Source organism: Budorcas taxicolor, chromosome 1 (genome assembly GCF_023091745.1).
Source record: "Budorcas taxicolor isolate Tak-1 chromosome 1, Takin1.1, whole genome shotgun sequence".
Taxonomy (NCBI): Eukaryota; Metazoa; Chordata; class Mammalia; order Artiodactyla; family Bovidae; genus Budorcas; species Budorcas taxicolor.
The window spans coordinates 214650026-214673631 of NC_068910.1; the positions used below are offsets into that span (position 1 = coordinate 214650026).

At 48.3% G+C, this 23606-nt stretch overlaps 1 protein-coding gene across 3 annotated transcripts in view; it reads right to left on the bottom strand.

Annotated features, from left to right (window-relative positions):
* Nucleotides 1-23606, bottom strand: part of ERG (ETS transcription factor ERG) — a 134679-nt gene that overhangs the window by 47489 nt on the left and 63584 nt on the right. For all 3 annotated transcript variants that reach the window (XM_052652953.1, XM_052652886.1, XM_052652817.1), the window contains exon 3: nucleotides 4531-4682. In XM_052652953.1, coding sequence (XP_052508913.1) covers nucleotides 4531-4682 — 152 coding nt within the window. The remainder of the gene's footprint in view (nucleotides 1-4530; nucleotides 4683-23606) is intronic.

Genomic DNA, 23606 nt, shown 5'->3' on the forward strand with positions numbered 1-23606 from the left:
GAAGTGAGGAATCCAGGCCAGGAGTCCAAAAGATCATGTCTTTTTCTGTGTCTTCTCCTGTCTACACACCACTCTTCTTGCTCAGTGTTTCTCAGGACCATTTTCAGGTCTAGGACATGAATGTCAGTACGTAGTTGATTGGTACTGCAAGTGCTTAGGAGTAAATAATGGATTTGGGGGGTGGGGCTATCTTTCTGATTTGCATTTAGAAGTGCCAATCAATGTACTTAAATAGTAGCAACTGCATGAACCAGTCGTAACCAGGTTTGGAGAAGTCTGCCTAAGCATGCAGAGCTCTCTACACCCAAAAGGTGTCCCAGTGAGGGGCCTGGATCGCAGAGCTGGGGCCGAAGGCATGGAGGGGGCAGCTGATACAGTCGCGCCCAGGTCCTGCTGTCTTTACACCGGGGGATTTTCTGCATTGTGCAACACAGCAGTGTGTCTGTATGTTCATCTGTGTGTCTCCATGTGAGCACACATACCTGAGGCTTGACCAATAACTGCAAGACTCACAACTTGCAAAAGCAGCCACAGTGAGCTCTCTTACAAACCCGATTAACTGAATAACTGCCCTTGCCTCGGCGTGAAGCAACCGAAGGAGGGGACAGCTGAAAGAGGGCTTCCTTCAGGGGATGAAACAGCCTTTACACAAAAGCTTGATATGAGCCAATCTGTGCAACCAGGCCTCCAGCAGACTGGCTGGCAGTTAATGAACACCTACTACACAGAGACAGCACTTGGCCAACGAAGGTCTGTCCAGTCAAGGCTATGGTTTTTCCAGTAGTCAGGTATGGATGTGAGAGCTGGACCATAAGGAAGGCTGAGCACCGAATGACTGATGGTTTCGAACTGTGGTGCTGGAGAAGACTCTTGAGAGTCCCTTGGACTACAAGGAGAAGAAACCAGTCCATCCTATAGGAAATCAACTCTGAATACTCATTGGAAGGACTGATGCTGAAGCTGAAGCTCCAATACTCTGGCCACCTTATGCAAAGAGCCAACTCATGGGAAAAGACCCTGATTCTGGGAAAGATTGAAGGCAGGAGGAGAAGGGGGCGACAGAGGATGAGATAGTTAGATAGAATCACTGACTCAATGAATATAAATATGAGCAAACTCTAGGAGATGGTGAAGGACAGGGAAGCCTGGCAGGCCATGGTCTACAGGGTTGCAAAGAGCTGGACATCACTTAGCAACTGAACAACTGCACAAATCACAAAGCATGGTCGCAGGGAGTTGGACATGACTTAGCGACTCAACAACAACGGTACAAATCACAAAGGGTGGATGTCCTGACTTGATTAAATTGCTTCTTGCCTCTTTCCCATGAAAATGGCTCTCTTGTTTTCTAAACAGTTTATTTAACATAGGAAGCAAGTCTGGCCCTACTAGAAATGATATTGACAACATCAAAGCCTGCTGCTGGCATGACAGAAATAGGACCCCGTCAGATGAAAGGATGTCACAGCAGCAGGCTTAGCTCCTGGGTCTGTGATTCCATGTGGATCTCAGATAAGTACCTTCAATGTAAGCCCTTCCTCAGAGCGAGTCTCTCATCTTAGAGAACTGAAGGCTTTGTTTCATGTAAACTGAGGAAATCACATTCTCGAGGAGAAAGGCAAAGGGTGAGACGGGCTTGGGCAGACATCCTCTGGGTTTCGCTTCATCCCGTTCTGCCCCAGCCAGTGTCCAAGCCAACAGCACCCCTGCCCGACCCACCCTCCCCAGGAACATATGTGCTCCCAACCCCTTTAGGTACCACGCGTCCAGGATGGGCCCCTTGGACATTCGCCTTTCCATACTTTTTTCCCACTCAACCGGAAATGCCTCCAATTCTAAGTCACAACAATAAGTGATGGTTCTCAGGAGTGTAGCTTAGTTGCCATGACCAAACCGAATGCATGCCTTTGGCATAAATATCCACTTCCTATCTGGAAACATCAGAAGCAGCTTTGTCCTTCCCATGAGGCACACGCGAGACTTACTCCACTGTCCCCTATAAAAGCCTTATGTGCGCTTCAGGATCGGGGGTGGATGAGCCCTTTCATACCTCACTGCTTCCAACTAGCTTCATAAAGTTTCCTGAAAGCTACACAGTGACCATCCTGAAGAGAAACCCAGTCCATGAGCCCAAATCAGGTGTTTTGCACTCTGAACTTTCTTGCTTGGAAGGTGGTGGAAACAGAAGTCCACTGGAGGTGGTCTGGTGCAGACTAAGGGCTGGGGATGGGAATCACGCCATGGAGGGGATTGGATCTCATTTGCCATCAAACCTCACAGAGGTGAACTCCCAGGTGGCGTTAGTGGTAAAGAACCCACCTGCCAAAGCGGAAGACGTAGGAGATGTGGGTTCAATCCCTGGGTCAGGAAGATCCGCTGGAGAAGGAAATGGCAACCCACTCCAGTGTTCTTGCCTGGAGAAATCCCATGGACAGAAGAGCCTGGCAGGCTACAGTCCTTGGGGGTCGCAAAGAGGTGACTAACACTTTCACTTTCAAACTGGCAGTGGAGACGGTCCCCTTGACCTCTTCTGGCCCCTGACCCAGCTGCCAGAGGAGAATTATCAGCTAGAAGGACTGGTCTTAATTCTGGAGGGATATTGTATAACCACTGCGCTATATGGAGCAGGAGAACAATGCCTGTAGCACAAGGGGGTCCCTGGGGCCCTGTTAGTACTTCCCACTGAGTGGTCCAGAATGATGGAGAGCTGAAGCAACCCAGTAAATATAAGATCACAAAAGGACTAATATCCTATAGATGTCGAGATTCAGGTTACCCTACCGGGGAAACAGGGCTTCCCTGGTGGCCCAGTGGTAAACAACCCACCTGCAATGCAGGGGACATAGGAGTCTTGGTTCAATCCCTGGGTGGGCAAGATCCTTTGGAGGAGGGCATGACAACCCACTCCAGTTATTCCTGCCTGGAGAACCCCATGGACAGAGGAGCCTGGCGGGCTACAGTCCACAGGGTCACAGAGAGTCAGACTCGACTAAAGGGACTGAGCATGCACACACCACCTCCGGGGCAAGGGAGAATCAAGTCTGCACCGGTTTCACCCATGCTCATCTCTTACGACTCCAGCCATAAGCAAAGTCCTGGGCAGGACCACCCGGGGGTCAGGCACCCTTTCGTCCATTCTTCCCTCAGTTAACATTCACGGAGAACTTAGGGGACACCAGGCACTGGGCTTGGCCATGGAGGCAAGGCCTTTGTAGGTCTTACACAAGGGAGGCAGGTGAGAAGACTTTCACATAAAATCCCACTGCAGTGACAGAGGGGAAAAAAAGCAGTAAAAGAAAGTAAGGCAGGCAGGGGTTGAGGGTCACTGGGTGGAGTGGCGGAGGGCCGCCTCTGGATGGGGTGGCTAGAGAGCCCCGATGAATCACAGAACTCCCTGGAACCAAGGGTTTCAGGCTAAAGTGACAGCAAGTTCAGTTCCAGAGGCAGAAGGCGAGGGGCCCAGACGGCCACAGGGGGTGATGGAGGGAGCCCCCAGGGGCTACAGAAAGGGGCTTGAGAATGAAGGAGTGGGGGCAGGGGGGGCTTGTCTGAGTTCTAACTCACACTTAGCTGCTAAGAAGTATCCAACTCTGTGCCACCTCGTGGAGCCCACCAGGCTCTTCTGTCCAGGGGAATTCCCAGGCAAGAACACTGGAGTGGGCTGCCATTTCCTTCTCCAGGGGACCTTCCCACCCCAGGGGCTGAGCTCACACCTCCTGCACTGGCAGATGGGGTTCTTTACGAGTGTGCCACCTCGGAAGTTCTCACTTGCCTCTTACTAACTGCAGGCCAACCTCCCCGAGCGTCACTGTCCTCATCAGGGCACTCGTGACAAACCACGCTACGTATTGCTTGAGAGCTCATGACACCAAAAATTCAGTGTATGCGCATCGCTCACTGAATACCCCAGTCAGGACCCGCCGGTGGTCACCATTGCTATTGTTGTGGTGGGTATTTTTGGTTTTATACAGCACATTTCCTCTGAGGAGTTTTAAGGCATCCTTCCGACTACCTTTAGTTTTGCTAAATAAATAAATCCCTGGCATGGTTCTCAAATCCAGAGTTATTGTTTTGGATTATGTTTAGAATTACTTCTGGAAAAGAATGACTCAGGCTCTCAGAGTCTCTTTCATAAGCCAGTGAGGGCTGGAATTTCAAGTTTTGACAACCAACAATACAGGGCTCCCAATTTTTAATTATGCCAGGTAAGAAAAAAATGTTAAGTCTACCTTCTATTCTAAGTAGCACTTCATAAAAGGAAAGATATTTAACACCAAATAAGCTCAGAGAAAAGCAAGTCCTCCTTGGAAAGGTCACTCTGCATGGATTCTCTGTCTCACACACACACACACACACACACACACGTGCATGCACACACATAGCGGTGAACACTTCACCACGGTGGACCAGTATCTGCTGGTCCATCCGCTACCACTCCTGCAGGCAGCTGAGGGTGACCGATGCCAAGGGCAGGAAGAGAAAGCTGAGCGGAGGCCGAGGAAGGCCCGGGCTGCTGACCGAGCCTCTGACCTGCGGGAACGATGACGCGGCGCTCGTTGGTGGTCATGTTTGGGGGTGGCATGTGCTTCTCCTCCATGTAGCTGCTGTAGTTCATCCCAACGGTGTCCGGGCTGCCCACCATCTTCCCACCTTTGGCCATGCTGCACTCATCAGGAGAGTTCCTGGAGGAAAAGAACACACAGCCTTCCATTACTGTGGCCCCCCAGAGCCTGCCTCTCTGCCTTTCCATGGTGCACAGAGAGAAGCCAGGACGGGCAAGGTGGAGGGGAAGGAGGGAGGAGGCTGACAAGAGGAACACAGTCATCGGTGATACGCTGAGTGACCGTGCCTCCTCCAGGTTCACATACTGAAGCCCCAGTCCCAGCGTGACGGCATGTGGAGGCGGGGCCTTTGGGAGAGAATGAAGTTTACATGAGGTCATGAGGCTGAGGCCCTTATGATGGGATTAGTGCCCTTGTAAGAAGAGGAAGAGATCAGACTCCTCTCTTTTTCTCTCTCTGCCACTGAGTTTATAGTGAGAAGGTAGCCATCCTCCAGCCAAGGACAGAGGTCTCACAAGACACCTACCACCCCCTCCCCAGCACCTTGATCTTAGACTTCAGTCTCGAGAACCATGAGAAAAAAAGTCCTGCTGTTTAAGACCCCTGGCCCTTGGCATTTTGTGACAGGACCCCTGTGAGACCAAGACCGCGCCCACGCTCACTGGAAGGACAGCACAGGCATATGAGGACCAGCGCTGCCACCTGCTTCCTACTCCTCCAGCCAGCTCCTTCCGCAGCTGTCCTGCCAAAGCCCCATCTGTGACAGCTGGTTGGAAACACGCGCAGGGAACACTGGACGGGCACTTGCTCCCCTCGTATGACTGCAAACAGGCCACGCACACAGATGGTGAGAGGCGACACTCTGCCAGGTTTATTCCACAGTGACATGCCTCTTCCAGACCTCAGAAGGGTACCTTTGTGTTCACTTTCAAATCCCTGCAGCCACTTGTTAGACATGGAATTCGAAGGCTCCCAGTGCTCCTGGCTTAGGTGTGGGCAGGAAGGGCAGAAAGGGGAGCAGGACTGGCCCCGCAGGAAGCAGCAGGACAGGGGACCCCAGCAGCCCTGGAGGACTGGGATCAGGGAGTGAAACCAGCTGTGTGCCGGGGGTCAGCTGCTGGGCCTTGGGGAACAGCTCAGAGGGTGGCCGTTAGTTAAGGCAGCCATGGACATCTGGATAAAGACACACTTACCTTTCTGGAAAAAGGGAAGAAAAAAAGAATACATGTTTTTTAATGTAAGATCTAAAAGTGACTGGATGTGATGAGATTGCTGTTGTTCAGTTGCCAAGTCATGTCCAGCTCTCTGTGACCCTATGGACTGCAGAATGCCAGGCTTCCCTGTCCCTCCTGGAGTTTGCCCAAGTTTGCGTCCACTGAATTGGTGATGCCATCCAACCATTTTATCCTCTGTCACCCTCTTCTCCTTCTGCCCTCAATCATTCCCATACATAACAGGTAAACTCCAAACAGAAAACTCTGGTTTAACCAGGGAACAGAAGAACATGTCAATGCCTTCTTAGATGGTTAAGCCAGAGATCACTAACACAAGATCCCTGTAGCTGAAGGATCCTGAGAGCTGAGTTACGTCATCTCAGGCAGATTTCTGAAAAAGTCCTCCTAAGCATTACCCAACACAGGGTTTTTTGTACTCTTGGCAATCTATTTAATCTACTGGGTTTTAGACTTCTATCCCAATGTCTGAGTCCCTGATGGTTGTGGGCTCCATCCCAGTGGGTCTTCCTTTTTCTCCTCCACACCATGTCAGCTAGAACTCTGCAGCCAGTCTGCCAAATCTTGGAACTAGAGGCCTGGCATGGATGAGACCTTCAAGCCTGAGGAGGTATCAGAGCAGAAGGGAACTCTCTGGGTGGGGCAGGACTGAGATGGGATGGAGAAAGTCATTCTGGATCCAAGAGTTGTGGCAGGGGAGTGGACAGGAAGGATGGACCACAGGCCCTGGAAAGAGTTCATTCAGCATCTGGAAACTTTGAAACTACAGATTCATTCTCAGCATCCTTTGCACAGGTGCTGATAGAGGGAGCTAAGGGCTAACGATGAGGATGGAGCAGGTATGTCTGTGGATGGAGGTCATAGCTGGGGTCGCCCGGACTATGGTAGCCCATACCGTGGGCCGGGAAATACATAACCCTGCTTCATGGCATCCGCACAGCTGTACTAACATGAAGGAAATTCAAAAATAATAGTGGTCAGAGTTCCCATGGTGTGAACCCTCTATATTTCCGACGCTGCCTACACATGCATTATTTCCTCTTGATGCTATTTTTCCTGGCTTCCAACATTTATCTCTAAAAGACCCATCCTAATATCAAAACACTGAATGTCTTCACTTGAGACTTAAGTTTCCTATCCCCTTGGAAAATTCCGTCCATTGAGTAGAGTGTGTGTGTTTTGGTCTATTTGTCTCAAGGAGAGAAGTTACTAGGGAAGAGAGTTAAAGGAGTTTGGTTCTTTAGGAAAAAAGACTTTAGATGCGACGTAGGTGATGACTATTACTCTAGGATGAGCGCTGTTCGGATTCAGTCATTTACTCCTCATTTAAAGCATTTTTTAATTGAGTACTTGCTGTATACCAGGCACTACAAAATTCTTTCTTCTCCAGCAAAGCCATTTAACAAGGGAAAGGCCAAGGAGATGTACAGAATTACAGGAAGAAGGGTCACTGGAGATTATGGACCCTTCAAACGAACTCTTGTCATTTTCTTACAACCCTACCGTTCAATTTCCATCTCTGAGGACTAAGCTCTAGGAAGAGATCACGTCAGCTTTCCCATGGTATTAAAACAGATCCCTCATCAAATCCGGGGATACGATGAGCTATAAACTGCCTTCTGTGTATTCCAATACACACCGCTGCTGCTGCTGCTGCTGCTAAGTCGCTTCAGTCGTGTCCGACTCTGTGCGACCCCATAGACAGCAGCCCACCAGGCTCCCGCGTCCCTGGGATTCTCCAGGCAAGAACACTGGAGTGGGTTGCCATTTCCTTCTCCAACCAATACACATTAGGGCAGACAAATACTGTTTGACTCCACTTATATAAGACACCGAGAATAGTCAAGTCCATAGAGCCAGAAAGTACAATGATAGATGCCCCAGGGGTGCAGGGTGAGGGGGAAAGGAGAGTTAGTGTTTAGTGGGGACAGAGTTCCAGTTTAGGAAAGTGAACAACTGGGAGACGGATGACGGTGAGAGATGGACAACAATGTGACTGTACTTAGTGCCACTGAACTATCCAGTTGCTGCTGCTGCTGCTGCTGCTAAGTCACTTCAGTCGTGTCCAGCTCTGTGAGACCACATAGACTGCAGCCTACCAGCTCCTCGGTCCCTGGGATTCTCCAGGCAAGAACACTGGAGTGGGTTGCCATTGCCTTCTCCGAACTATCCAGTTAGAAGCAGTTAAAAGAGTATGCTTTATATTATGTGATTTTTATCACAATAAAAATCATTAAAAAATAAAAATAAATTGCATTTTATTGGAATTTTACAAAAATATGTGTACGTATTTAAAACAGGCGTAATCTTCAACAAGGTTAGTTTATGTCTTTATCTTATAACCAGAAGACATAATTCACTTTATTAAGCTTTTCCAGCCAGCTTTCAGCATTAGGAAAAAAAAAAAAAAAAGGCAAAATGAAATGCTATTTTCAAAAGCTGTACATTCAGGACATTTTTTAAAATATTTTTTTTCTCACTGTATTTTGTTTTAGCTTCAGAGGAAGACAGAAGGGGACCATGTTTATGTTCATTTCAAATAGTTTTTGTAAAAACTCTAAGGGAACTCCAACCTCAGTGTGGGAAGAGGGTCACCCCAATAGGGCCACTGACATACACAGAACTCAAGCCGGGTGTTCAAGTTAACACTGATTGAAGGGGCCTCAGCTAGTCTCATTGTTCAACCTTTTCCCCTTAACTATTCTCTTGGAAATGTTAATAGCAAAGCAGAGAAGGCAATGGCACCCCACTCCAGTCCTCTTGCCTGGCAAATCCCATGGACGGAGGAGCCTGGTAGGCTGCAGTCCGTGGGGTCGCGAAGAGTCGGACAGGACTGAGGGACTTCACTTTCACATTCCACTTTCATGCATTGGAGAAGGAAATGGCAACCCACTCCAGTGTTCTTGCCTGGAGAATCTCGGGGACGGGGGAGCCTGGTGGGCTGCCGTCTATGGGGTCGCACCGAGTCGGACACGACTGAAGCGGCTCAGCAGCAGCAGCACATCTACACGCCATCATGTTCTGAGAGCTTAACTGTTGTCAGTCCTCATGACAGCCTGGCATCAGCTCCATTTCTCAGAGGTGCAACTGAGAATACAAAAGAGAAGGGGCTTGCTCCGGGTCTGAGTCGGGAGGAGGCAGAACTGAGGCTTGAAGCTGGGCAGCTTCTACTCACTGTCTACGCTTCCAGATGTCCCCCTCGGTAAAAGTAAGATGGCTGGGATGGCAGCCTCTCAAGCGGTGAAACAGACCTTCATTTCAGAAAGGCATCAAGAAGGCCCAGCCCCCACGTTACTCTGGTTTAAGCTCTGTGCTGCAATATATAGACAGTGTCCAGTCTAGCCCACCACCCTTGACCCCTTCTCTTCATTCCCAGCACAGCAGCTGCATGGCGCATCCAGAACACGTCTAAACAGATGGAAGTTAGAAAGGGAAGGGGGCTTCCCCGGCGGTGCAGGGGATGAGAATCAGCCTGCCAACGCGGGGGACACGGGTTTGATCCCTGGGCCGGGAAGATCCCATACGCTGCGGAACAACTAAACCCGTGTGCCACAACTACTAAGCCTGAGCCCTATACCCTAGGAGCCACAAGTGCTGGAGTCTTGCTCTGCAACAGAGAAGGCGTCACAATAAGAAAGATGCCCGAGAACCTCAAGGAAGCACAGTCCCCACTGGCCACAGCAAGAAAAGCCTGCACAGCAGTGAAGACCAGCACAGCCAAAGATGAAATAAGTAAGAACTAAATAATTTTTTTAAAAAAGAGAGATGGAATTCCCTAAGATTTCATTTTTTCAGGGACATGTTATTATTATTTTTTATTAAGAAAAATAAATCTTAATGTGGTTCAGAAAATTGAAAAGTGTATACTGAAAATTCTCCCAATAAATGCATTTTCAGTCTTTGCCCAGCTGTGATAAGAAAAGATCCACATGGAAACCTGTCCACACTCACTGTGCTGTTTAGCTGCACCTTTCAGCATGCATTCTTAGAAGACACAGGAAGAAACTTCCCACAAACAGCTTAGTATTCCATCTGCACTGAGCCTAAAACAGAGGGTGGTAAGTTTTCTATTCTAACATGGTAAGGATTTGGGCATTCTTGCTTTGGGACGCACAAAGCAAAGAGCATCCCTTTAAATATGATATTCTTAATATTCACCTATGTGCTCTTTAACAGTCCCTATGAAAGTTTTAAGGCATTTTTTAGATGCTTTCTAAATGGGTAATCAACTGGTGAATATGAAATTTCTGTCTTATTATTTGAGGCATGAATTTCTTAACTGCAAATAAGCATAGTTCAAGATATTTCTCTCAAAGACTCTATATTTCAAGGGCATGGAAAAGCTATTATGCAAGTCAAACAACAATGAAGTATCACTTCACACTTGTCAAGATGGCTATGATAAAGACAAAAAGCAAAACTTCACAAGTGCTGGAGAGGATGCGGAGAAACTGCAACCCTTGCATACACTTGGTGGGAACGCTAAAGGGTACAGCTGCACTGGAGCATAGTATGGCGATCCCTTGCAACATTTTTTACAAAGAACAACCATATGAGCCAACAATCCCACTTATGCATATCTATCCAAAAGAATTAAAGAAGTAAAATCAGGATCTCCAAGAGATATGAGCAGTTCCATGTTCACTGTGTACTCTTCACAATAGTCAGGATGTGGACCTAAGTGTCCATAGATGGATGAATAAAGAAAACGGGGTACATGCATACAACAGAATGCTATTCTCCTTGAATAAAGAAATCAGAAATACATTACAGCACGGATGCATCTTGAGGACATTATATTAATACTAAGTGGAAAAAGTCAGTCACAGAAAGACAAATACTGCATGAGTCCCCCTATATAAGCTATTTTTTTTAAAAGTCAGATTCAGAAAAAGAGTGAAGTGTTGGCTGCCAGCAGCCGGAGGAGGGAAAAAAAATGGGGAGTTATTAATCAATAAGCATAACGTTGCAGTCAAGTAGAATGAGAAAGCTCTGGATACCTGCTGTACAACCTTGTACCCCTGCTCAACAGTAATGGACACTTAAGAATTTGTTTACAGACATCCCTGGCAATCCAGTGGTTAAGACTTCACCTTCCCATACAGGGTCCGATCCCTGGTCGGGGAATGAAGATCCCATATGCTTTGTGGTCAAAAAACCAAAACAGAAAACAGAACCAGCATTGTAACAGACTAAGGGCAGGCTTAAAAATTGGCCACATTAAAAAATATTTTTAAATATTAAAATTAAAAAATATTTTAAATATTAAAAAATATTTTTTAAAAATTTTGTATAAAAGCCGAATCTCATGTTAAGTATTCTTACCACAATAAAATACATTAAAAAATTATTGCGTCTTAATCATTTTCTCGAGTTCACATTTTCAGGTCTGGGTTCTATTTATAACCAAAACCCCATACAATACGCAGCAGCAGGGAGAAGAGACATGAGGCAGGAAGACAGCTGGTTGCCCCACTCGCAGCAGGAGAAATTCCACATTGGCTTGGGGTCATCCTGATAGGGGGAGGCAGGTTCAGACTGAAGAGTTCCAGGAAGGCACTGGACAACATCTGGGGGGCTGAAAAGTTGGGTGTATCACTCCCCCAAGTCCCTTAAAACATCCTTGGGGCCAGACAATTTTAGGAGTTTAATCTCTACAGCAGTCTCACAGACTTCCATGTCACTTGCACGTAACTGTGGCTACTCTGGAAGTCAAAGTGCTAGTGACTCCATCATGTCTGACTCTTAGCAACCCCATGGACTCTGTCCATGGGATTCTACAGGCAAGAATACTGGAGTGAGTTGCCATTCCCTTCTCCAGGGATCTTCCTGACCTAGGAATCGAACCCAGGTCTCCTGCATTGCAGGCAGATTCCTTACCATCTGAGCTACCAGGGAAGCTCACTCTAGGAAATACAGAAATAATGTAGAAAGATCCTTCAACCTTCATGATGAATAAGATGAAATGTTGGTGCCCTTCCTCTGATAACTAGGAACACATGGCTGGCTAACATGGCCTGAGTCTCAGTTAAGGTGAGTTGAGATCATGAGCACTGACTTCTCGAAATACGCTGGTATTATGAATTAATGGTGAAAGAACATAGCAAAGAATATCAAATAAATTGGAAAGTTTACTCAATTTAAATTAAGCTGAAACTCAGACACGCTGAAAAACCAGATTGTGTTCTCGAAGCTCCAATACTTTGGCCACTTGATGCAAAGAGCCAACTCACTGGAAAAGACCCTGATGTTGGGAAAGATTGAGGGCAAGAGAAGAAGTGGGCAACAGAGGATTAGATAGTTGGATGGCATCACCAACTCAATGGACATGAGTTTGGGTAAGCTCTGGGAGTTGGTGATGGACAGGGAGGCCTGGCGTGCTACAGTCCATGGGGTTGCAAAGAGTCAGACACGACTTAGCGACTGAACAATAACAATATGGTTCTGATGAGTAGCCAAGAGGGACTCCTCAGAAGCTACTTGGAAGAACAAGCGTTTAGCTTCTATTAACAGTTTTCTAAGGAGAAGATGCCATTATTTTCGTCTGCAGCTCCACAGTGATATTTATGTGTATGTGCAGTGCCTCTCAATATATTTTATTTTCCTGCTCTTCCTCAAACTATGTGCCATTTGAGATAGATTGCAAAAATGCGTACAAGACAAAAATAACATAAATGATCAAAGGAATGGAAGTGAGTGTTATATAAGGGCAGCAAAGCAATTAATCAAGAGATAAATTCAGCGCATTGAGCAAGCTTACTATTTATAGTTGCTCAAGGTAGCACATCAATTTATCTCTGAACTTTCTACTCGCCAAAGCAAAAAAGGAAGTATATCCTGTGACCATTCAAGATGTCAAAAAAGAATACACATGAACCAAGTTATTCAGCATAAGAGAAGTTTTCCTGAGCTGAACCTTGAGAGAAGTTTCTCTTGTGGCTTCTCCTTCAGAGACCTGGGTGGCGCAGCAGGCAGAATCCTTCCCACCACCAGCTTACAGACCTGAGAACACTCCCCGTGCACAGCAGGTGCTCGGAGCACTCAGCTCTCAGCCGCTGCAGGTGCAGGAATCCTGGGACTGTGTGTCCCCAGCCAGTGCTCCACACTTCCTGTCTCTTGGCGTTGTTTTTGTTATAATTTACTTATGTCCTTTTTGTTGGAGTAATCGTTAGATACACCCACTCCTACACTCACCATAGCACTATTTTCAACAGCTAGCACATGGAAGCAGCCTAAATGTCCATCAACAGAAGAATGGATAAAGAAGACGCGGTGCATATGTATATATACACAATGGACTATTGCTCAGGCATTAATAGGGAACAACACTGTGCCATTTGCAGACGTGGAGGGACCTAGAGACTGTCAGACAGGGTGAAGTTTAAGTCAGAAATAGAAAAACAGATATTGTATAAAAGTGCACATATGTGGAATCTAGAAAAATGGTACAGATGAACCTATTGACATTGTTTTGGAAAGAATCAGAAAAATGAGTGCAAAAATACAAGAAATGGATGATTAAACAATGAAAAGATCTTCGAAGATGGAATGCTATATACATATATTCCAGTTTCCACAATCTTCTGATTCCTATGTTTTATTTTTAAGGGTTTTCATTGATTATTTATGGCTGCACTGGGTCTTTGCTGCAAGCGGAAGCTGCTCCCCGGATGCGGCGTGCATTCTCGCTGCGGTGCTTCTCTTCTCGCAGAGCACAAGCTCTGGAGTGTGCGCTTCCGCCTTTGCGGTGCATGGGCTTAGTTGCCCAGCAGCATGCAGAATCTCCCCAGACTAGGGATCAAACCCATGTCACCCGCATCAGCAGGCAGATTCTTAACCGCTGGACCACCAGGGAGGTCCTAACTTACATGTTTTAAATCCAAATTTGCCTCTGGGAAATTGATCTAATGCATGGTGGGCGAACAAACATTTACAGATCTTATCTGGTTCATCCACCCCATACTGGACTGCTTACTCATGCTAGAGATGGCTCCAAACTCTTATGTGTTCCTGTTATAGTAAATACAGGGGGTGAAACACGCAAAATGGCACCTAACACACAACAAATGTTATGGTGTTAGCTGTTGCTATTTATCTCATCCACAAGGTCAAATACCAATAAGCAGCAACAATGATACGGGTGATGTGCAGAGATTTGGGGTACAGGTTGTGTCTAAGGTCATGTTACCATCAGTGGAGAGGCTGGGATTTGAACTTAGACAGTTCAGGTCCTGAGTCCAAGACTTGACCACCACGCTATAGGACCTCCCCTGGTAACTCCACACGAGTGGTCTCTTTCCCAGACATAACACATTATGGGATGGACCCTCAGAAGACTCAGCTTCATCACTGGTGGGTATTTTCTGAAGAATATCCTGAAGCCAGTCAAGGAGAAGGTGATGAGAGCTGAACAGGGGCAGCCCCGTGCAGATGTCCTGGGAGACATTAAATGTGGCAAGGTTTATTTGGACAGAGATAGGAAATGTGATGTCTGGTTCATTAAAAAAAAAAAAAAAAGTTGACCTCCTCGATTTATAGTGGAATGTCATTTGTTCCTCCCCCAAACCTCCTAGAGGCGCTCAGCCGGGTGCCAGCTCTGCAGAGATGGAGGGTGAACATTCCTGAGTGTGAGGAAGTCAGGTAAGAAGTTTCTGGGCTCAGAAAGCAGAGCAGGAAGGACTGTGACCCACATCGTGGGTCTAAGCAGACAGACCTGAGGACCAGGGCAGAAAATGGAGCATTAGGGAAGTAGGCAATGTCGCTGTTTAAGATGAAGTGGACAGGGAAGGGACTTCTCTGGGTCCAGTGGCTAGGACTCCACATTCCTAATGCAGGGGCCCCAGGTTCCATCCCAAGTCAGGAAACTAGAGCCCATATGCTTCAGCGAAGAGTTTGCATGCTGCAATTACAGATCCCACATGTTAAAACAAAGACTCCATGCAGCCAAATAAATAAAATAATATTTTCTAAAAAAGATGAAAAGGAGCCCAGTTCAAGAAAAAAACTTTTTTTTAGCTGTTTCCATACACAACCTCTTCTTTTTGAAAAGGATGCCTTCCCAGGTGGTGCTAGTGGTAAAGGACCCGCCTCTCAAAGCAGGAAACATAAGAGACACAAGTTTGATCCCTGGGTTGGGAAGATGCCCTGGAGGCAGGCATGGCAACCCACTCCAGTATTCTTGCCAGGAGACCCTCATGGACAGAGGAGGCTGGTGAGCTACAGCTCATGGGGTCACAAAGAATAGGACACGACTGAGTGACTTAGCACACACGCACATCATGCCTGTAAGAATGCACCGAGAAATCAAAATTACAAGCTTTGCTTTTTTGAAACACAAAATAAAACTTGGCATCTGACATTGGTTTTCTTGAATCAGAACCTACCTACAGTGGGGCAGGTTCCATCACAGAAAGAGCCCTCAGTGAAACTGCACAGATGTGGTTCTTCAGTTGAAAAGAATGCGCTGTGCCCTGCTGAGTGTGAAGGGACCTCGTTTATGCAAGAAGGTCCCTGAATGCAGCCCCAAGCCACAGCCTCAAGCTCACCAGCCACGTTAAAACTGGGATCCACCCTCTCGTCACAGCACTGAGTGGAGGCACCTCAGGCTTGAGAAAGCCCCTGTGGTAGGTTGAAACTGAAGTTGGGCAATGGATATAACTTATTCCAGTGGGTGGAGGCAAACCCGTCAACCTTCTCAAAATCTACCTGTTTTTCAGGGCCCACCCTGCTTCCTGTTCTGGAGTTTGTCTTGAACTTGGAGACGGCTGTTCCCTGCCTTGCTTGCTCTCCATCACATCCTGGTAGAATACTTTTATTCCTATCTGAAATGCATATTTTAAAAAATCTTTTATTGGAGTATAGTTGGTGTACAATATACTGTGTTAGTTTCAGGAGTACAGAAAAGCGAATCAGTTATACAGACACATATAACCACTCTTTTCTAGATACTATTCCCACATTGGTTACTACAGAGTAATGAGTAAAGCTTTTTGTACTATACAGTAGTTCCTTGTTAGGTACCTATTTTATATATAGTAGATGGGGAAAAAGTGGAAACAGTGACAGATTTTATTTTCTTGGGTTCCAAAATCACTATAGATGGTGACCGCAGCCATGAAATTAAAAGACACTCACTCCTTGAAAGAAAAGCTATGACAAACCTAGACAGTGTATTATAAACCAGGGCACTCACTTTGCCAACAAAGATCTGTATTGTCAAAGCTACGGTTTTGCCAACAGTCATGTATGGTTGTGAGAATTGGACCATAAAGAAGGCTGAGCGCCAAAGAATTGAGGCTTTCAAACTGTGGTGCCGGAGAAGACTCTTGAGAGTCCCTTGGACAGCCAGGAGATCAAACCAGCCAACCCTACAGGAAGTCAGCCCTGAATATTCATTGGAAGGACTGATGCTGAAGCTCCAATCATTTGGCCAGCTGATGCAAAGAGCTGACTTACTGGAAAGGATCTCGATGCTGGGGAAAATTGAAGGCAAAAGGAGATGGCGGCGGCTGAGGATGAGATGGCTAGATAGCATCACCAACTCAACGGACACGAGTTTGAGCAAACTCCCGGAAATAGTGAAGGACACGGAAGGCTGGTGTGCTGCCATCCATGGGGTCGCAGAGGGTTGGACAAGACTCGATGACTGAACAACAAGAACATTCCACTGTTCGTATGTATGTGTGCACATGTAATATAGATATACACACATGTATGTTCTTTATCCCTTCATCCGTTTAACGAAGACTAGGACACGACTGAGGGACTTAGCACACACGCACATCATGCCTATAAGAATGCACCGAGAAATCAAAATTACGAGCTTTGCTTTTTTGAAACACAAAATAAAACTTGGCATCTGACATTTATAGAGCCAGTCTCTACACCAGGCACTGTCTCAGGTGTTGGGGATACAGCTGTGTCCATTTCCATGGTGCCCGCATTTGAGGGGGTGAAGCCCCTCTTCCCAGCCCCCCCCCATACTCTGCCCTTGAAGCCCACGGTCCGCGCCCCCTCCGACCCTTCTGTGGGTGAGCAGGCCAATGTTTACTGGCAAAGCAGTCTTCAGCCCATTCCACAGCTCATCCGAAGGGTGCTGTCTTCCTGGATGTCCTTCTCAGTTCACGAGGTGATTTCTTGTTAAGAACTTGATGACGGAACTGACTGGGAGACCCCACAGGTCTGCCCGGACCACTCCAGGAGTCCGAAGAGGCCCGTCCCACGAGAGGGCCCAACGACGCTGGCCGGGCCGTTCATCCCAGGCGGCCGCAAACCCGAGTCGGAACCAACCCCCTCCTCTGGCGGTTCTCCTCCGAAGAATGCGAAAAGCACAGACTCGGTGCTAATCGACCCAACGAGCTCCTAATCGGGTTACGCGCCATGAATGGAGGTAGTCACCACAAAAGGTATTTTTAGGACCCCAGACAAGGAGGAGATTGTCTGGAGCGCTCTGGGGTAATTTGTGGGTCTGTTTTATTTCTGACTCAGAGGCAGTGGAAAAGCTGTTTCAGAGAGCCCGCGGCCGAGCGGCGGGTGGAGCTCAGCAGTGATTCATGGAGCACTCCGGGCTCAGACTGAAACTGGAGATGTTTGTCTTCACAGCTGGGTGTTATTTTTACTCTTACTAAATATTCTCTTACACCTGGAACGTCAGCCTCTTCCCACCAGGCCCGTTCCCTTCCCCCCTTCGCCAAAGCAACTGAAGACAAAATTAATTAAAGAGTCACCACCAACAGTTAGCTCTTTGTCCCCAAAAGGGGGCTGACGTTTCCCTGAGAAGGTTTCATGATTTCAGGGTGTGTTTCTTTTAGCAGCTGAAAACGGGGATCGGCAAGACGACGTCATACTCGGATCTTGAAAACTGGGGAGGAAATGCAGCCTTGACGAATTCATCCTTTGGAAGTACAATATTCTGTAGAATGAGATCTCTGCAGAGAGTTTACCTGACGAAGATGTGGCATCCTTTCGAGCTCCTGAGTTTCTTTTTTCTTGAGACACTTTTCCTTTTCCAGAGAGGAAAGAATGAAGCCAGATAGCCATGATGGTGCTTTAGGGTTTTATTTTCTTAACAGGCTATGTAAATCCTGGTTAGCCAAGATGATTTTCCTTTGCAGGAGAGAAAATGCCAAGCATTTCCCCTTGTCCCTGATGGCAGCATCCACAGAGACCTGATGGGACTCGTTTACATCACAGGGAAGAGTACGGCTCTTCCACAAAACGGCACCCATCTGTCCGACATCCCAAGAGATGGCAAAGACAGTCATGCGTGACAGCAAGAGGAGGGATGAGGATGCGGCGGGAGCCCCTGAGAAGGTGTCTCCCTCACTAACTTTTCCCCAAACGAGGCCCCTTCAATCCATGCCTCAGCCCCGCAGCCCAGTGAACTGACGTCTGTGAAGACTCAAGGTCCCTCGTAAATAGGACAAGCTATTCCTACCCAACTTCACTAACACAGTTGGGAAAAGCACTCGTTTTCCAGTCTCCGACACTGAGCCGCCCACGGCTTGGAAGGTTTGCAAGGCGGTGGAGCTTAACTAGGAGACATCTTTCATGCCAATCAGCTTCAGAACCCCGAGGCAGAGAGCAATCAACATCATCAGAGCTGCAAATTTCACTATCCTAAAAGAGGACATAAAATCTTCGAGAAAATGTCAGAAAACATACATGGAGTCAAATCTCCATGCGTCAAAGCAGAAAGATGTGCGACAGACCAGTCCCAGGGAGCCACTTTCAAAGGTCAAATATTGAATGTTTCACATAAAATGAGAAAACCTGATGTTAAAAGACCTTTAGCCAAGATCTTATTCTGTAGGCAGGGGTTGGGCAAAGCACCTCTTCCCACACAATGACATGTAGGGAATTTGAACAGTCACCATTGTAAAACTGAGAGTTTTTTATTTTTAATTTCAGCCCACTGAGTATTTACTAAGAGACACTGCTGGGCTCAGACAGCAGGTCTCATCATGCTAATTTTTTTTAAAGTGTGGTTCTGTTTGGAATCACCTCATGAAGGTACCATAAAGAAGGCAGAACACTGAAGAATCGATGCTTTTTGAACTGTGGTGCTGGAGAAGACTCTTGAGAGTCCCTTGGACAGCAAGGAGGTCAAACCAATCAATCCCAGAGGACATCAACCCTGAATATTCATTGGAAGGACTGATGCTGAAGCTGAAGCTCCAAAACTTTGGCCACCTGATGCAAAGAGCTGGCTCACTGGGGAAGACTCTGATGCTGGGAAAGATTGAAGGCAGGAAGAGAAGGGGATGACAGAGGATGAGATGGTTGGATGGCATCACCAACCCAATGGACAAGAGTTTGAGCAAACCCCGGGAGACAGTGAAGGACAGAGAAGCCTGTTGTGCTATGGTCCGTGGGGTTGCAAAGAGTCAGACATGACCGAGTGACTGACACATTCACTTTTCACTTCCCAGTGTCTGGGCTGATACTCAGAGGGGCTGAGGCTCAATTCTCAGGAGGATTTCCAGCTTTGGCTTGTCCACCCCTCAATCGGGGGTGCAGTCCCCAAACCTGGGGCTCAGCCTCAGTTCCTTCCTCCTCCCTCCATGCGTGCATGCTTAGTCGCTCAGTTGCGTCCGCCTCTCTGTGACCCCATGGACTGCAGCCCACCAGGCTCCTTCTCTCCACGGGACTCTCCAGGTAAGAATACCGGAGTGGGTTGCCATTTCCTTCCCCAGAGGATCTTCTCAACCCAGGGACCGAACCTACATTTCCTGTGTCTCCTGCATTCCAGGTGGATTCTTTATCCACTGAGCCATCAGGAAGTCCTTCTCACCAGCCAGCAGAACGTATCAGCTCTACCTTTGGAATATGTCTAGAGTAACCACTTCTCCCACCCCTGCATTGCTACCACCCTCATGCAGGTCTCACCATCTCTTACCTGAATTCCTGCGGGGGCCTCCTAGTGGGTTTTGGCTTTAACACAGGGGCCAAGCACATCCTGCTTAATTTGAGAGACATCGTGTCCCTCCTTTGCTAACAGCCCCCAGGAGTCGCCTAGCTCACTCAGAGTGAAGATCAAAGTCCCTCACTGGCCCCATAATCAGTTCATCTCAACCCCTATTCCTCTTCCCCTTAGTCACTAAACATCAGCCTCAGCTGTCCCCCAACACTTCATACTGACCTCAGGGCCTTTGCACTTACCGCTCCTTTCACTCGGAAAGTTCTTCTGCTGGTTAACCGTAAGACCTCCCCCCCTTCACTGACTTTGGGACTTTACTCAATTGTCATGTTCTTATAGATGATGTTTTCAGGCGTCCTTTGTAGAACCACCACTCCTGGTCCACTTTATTTTTTTTCCTTAGCATTTACCGTGATCTAACCTGCTAGCCTTTAGTAAGCTATCTGGCTCAATGGCTGTCTTTCCCATTAGAAAGTGAACTTACAGAGGCAATATTTTTGTGTATGTTTCATGACTGCGTGGCAAGTACCTATAACAGTGACTGCACACAGTAGGTGCTCAATAAATACTTGGTGGGTAAAGGAATGACTGCAGGCGTAGCTGGGATGTCTGGGACCAAGACGGACCAATCAGGAAGCCCCCTTTTCTGTCACCTTAATCACACTCCTACACCATGGTTTTTAAATACCACATCAAAAGCATCCTGCCATCTGACCCTAAGCTAGAGTTCTTCACAACACACAGTGAATCTGTCTCCCAGACCACAGAGAAAGGCAAGGCTCAGTCCCACACCGCAAAGACTCAGGCAGACTAAAGCTACTGCCGTGGGAGGTTGGTGGCGGGGGGTTCCCCATCCATCCAGGCAGACTTCCTGGGTGCAAACTCTCCTCTGCACATCCTTTCTCCAGACTCTCCACTCTACAGACCACTTCTATTCAGCTCCAGGAATTCTCTTTTTTCATCTCCCTAGACCCTGCAGCAGGGCTAGACCAGAGAGCATCAGAATCCCTGGTGAGGAGGGGGACTTGCTGAAACCTGGAGGGCGAGGTCCCGCCCCCAGAGTTTCTGCTTCAGCTGGTCTGGGCAGGGCCGAGAAGCCACATCACTAACAAGCTCCCAGGTGGTGCTGCGGCTCTCAGGGCACCTGCTTTGAGAACCAGGACAGCAAGGGACATCCCCCTTGTCCCCACTCGCCCAACAGACTCAACAGTAAGTTAGTGGCTCCAGGAGGCCTGCGCTCTGGGCTGGGAGCTGGACTCTCAGCATGGCACACAGAACTCTTCTGCTCCAGCTGCAGTGAGCCTCCAGGTGGGCAGCATGGAGGAGGCACCCTTGCCTGCGGAAGGATGAAGGCTGCTCAGTGCAACCTGGACGTGCAACCGGCAGAGTGTCCAAGACAGGGGTGCTGAGCTAGAGTCAAGCAGCCCGCTTTGCACACGATCCCGCCCGCCTGTAACAGAAGGTGATCCCCCTGTGGACCGTGTGTGCTGGTGCATGTGTCTTTCTTGGCCTGTCCTGTGGTTCTACAGTGGCATGTGCCTTAGAAACCACACACAGAGTTAAGACCATCAGCTGGGGGCTCGCCCGGAGGCCAGGCAGCCCTGAAGCCCCAGCAGGGGCCTCTGTGTGCACCAGCTGTCCTAGGTGAGCTGTATTCATATGACTCCACTGCGCGACCATCTGAGGGTTTCTCGTATGTGAGGCTGGAGTGAAGAAAAGGGAAAGGCATGGTGGCCAGGGACCACTGAAGCTGAGAAAAGCTGTCCTGTGTCTACACGGTGCGCAGTGAGGCTCGTATCTGCAAGAACTGTGTGATCTGCTGCTGCAGCTGCCAAGCTAAACCCACAATTACATCCCTGTTGGCTCAAGGTGCCTTTCTCTCCTGTTTTCCTTTTATTATTTTTTATAGGGCTCCATTAGAATGGAAGCAGATCTCACTTCACCACTTGTATTTCATTTCAGGAGCCTGTGGGTGCGTTGGGGCCGAGGTTTTGTAGAATTTCATCACTTGCCTGGGAAACTCAGTCCCTCCCTTCTCCAGCCTTAGCCTTTCCCTCTGAGGGTGACAGATGGATAGGAACCAAGCGGACCATTCCCAGGGCCCACGCATGTGGGCTGCATGCATGCTCAGTTGCGTTCGACTCTTTGGCAATGCCTGGGACTGGAGCCCACCTGGGTTCTCTGTCCACGGGATTTTCCAGGTGATAATACTGGAGTGGCCATTTCCTCCTCCAAGGGATCTTCCTGATGCAGGGATCGAACCTGCGTCTCCTGAGTCTTCCATATTGCAGATGGATATCTTATCACTGAGCCACTGGGGAAGCAGACTCCATTCTCAGGGACTGAATCCTGAAACAGTGCGAGTGGGGTGGTGTTCTGGCATCACCCAGCCTACAGAGGGGTCTCGTCCTCTGGGGGGATGTTTGTAAAAGAGCAAGGAGGGGCCAGAAAAGTAACAACCCACACATTCTGGCCCAAGTCCAATTTGTGACTTAACGTAGATTCCCCCTGAACTTGACTTCCAAAGGCAAGTGTGCTGCAAGGAAGTCCACTGCACCAGAGCTCAGAGCAAGGACAGCAAGAAGGAGCTGGAGACGCACTTCATTTCTGGCTGCAGCCCCTGACTCCCAGGCACCCCTGGCCTGGGGCTTCCAGGCGGTAGGTGATGCATCCACCCTCTCCAGAAAGACGCAGGGAGGAGGCATGTTCAGGGGCTGCGTCCTGGGCCCTGGTGCTCAGATGAAGAACCATACCTCCTCCACGGTGTCCCTGCCACAAGCCCCTCCCAGGAGGATCCCCGTCTCCACGAGCTCAGTCTCTGTCCCCTGACACTCCGGGGCAGAGCTGAAACAGCCAGGTGTCCACTGGAGGTTTCCATAATGAAGGCTGAGTCAACACACATCCACACTCCCGTCTATGGAGCCGGAGCTGACACGTGTAAAGATCACGCAGCGAGTCAGCAGCATCTGTGGATCTGATCCTGGGAGGTCCCTCTGTCTGCCTGCTGCCTCTTTGAATCCTCTAGAGGAAATGGGACTTAGCTCCACTGATCGATTTTTGAGTTATCCCTTCCTCCAAGTCTTCCTCTGGTGGCTCAGATGGCAAAAAATCTGCCTTCGATGTCGGAGACCTGGGTTCGATCCCTGGGTTGGGAAGATACCCTGGAGGAGGGCATTGCAACCCACTCCAGAATTCTTGTCTGGGAAATCCCATGGACAGAGGAGCCTGGAGGGCTGCAGGCACTGAGGTTACAAAGAGTCGGACATGACTGAGTGATTAACACTTTTATTTTCACTCCCCTTCAGGGGAAGCCCCTTATATTCTGAAGAGCAGATTATGCCTCATGTCCACCTTGCAATATTGCACCAGTCACAGCTGAAGGCTGGTCCTGGTGTGGCCTGGTGACATCGATTTGCTGTATGAACCTCCTTCCAACACTTCCCACTCAGCCAGGCTGAGTCCTTCAGGGACAGGGAACTGGCCACACCAGCAAACGCTGGTCTGGAAATCGGAAAGGAACAGCTCCACTGACCACTGGCCAGCCAAGCAGCCAGGAGCCCTGGGTGCGGTCAGTTTTCTGAGTCTTCCTGGCCAGGCCACTGCACTCAGTGACTTAAATCCAACGCCAATCGAGGCGCTGGTCTGAAGGTATTTCAAAGGTGTGGCTAACATCTACCATCCTTTGATTTTAAAGAGAGGTGATTATCCTTGATGATGCTGGTGGGCCTCGTCTCATCAGCCGAAGGCCAGAAGCAAAACCTGAGCTTTCCCTGAAAAGGAAGGGATTCTGCCTCAAGACAGTTGCATCTACACCAGGTTGTCCAACCTGCCAGTGCACGCCCAACAGATGTCAGATTTGACAGCCTCTGCAACTGCATGAGCCAATGTTTTACA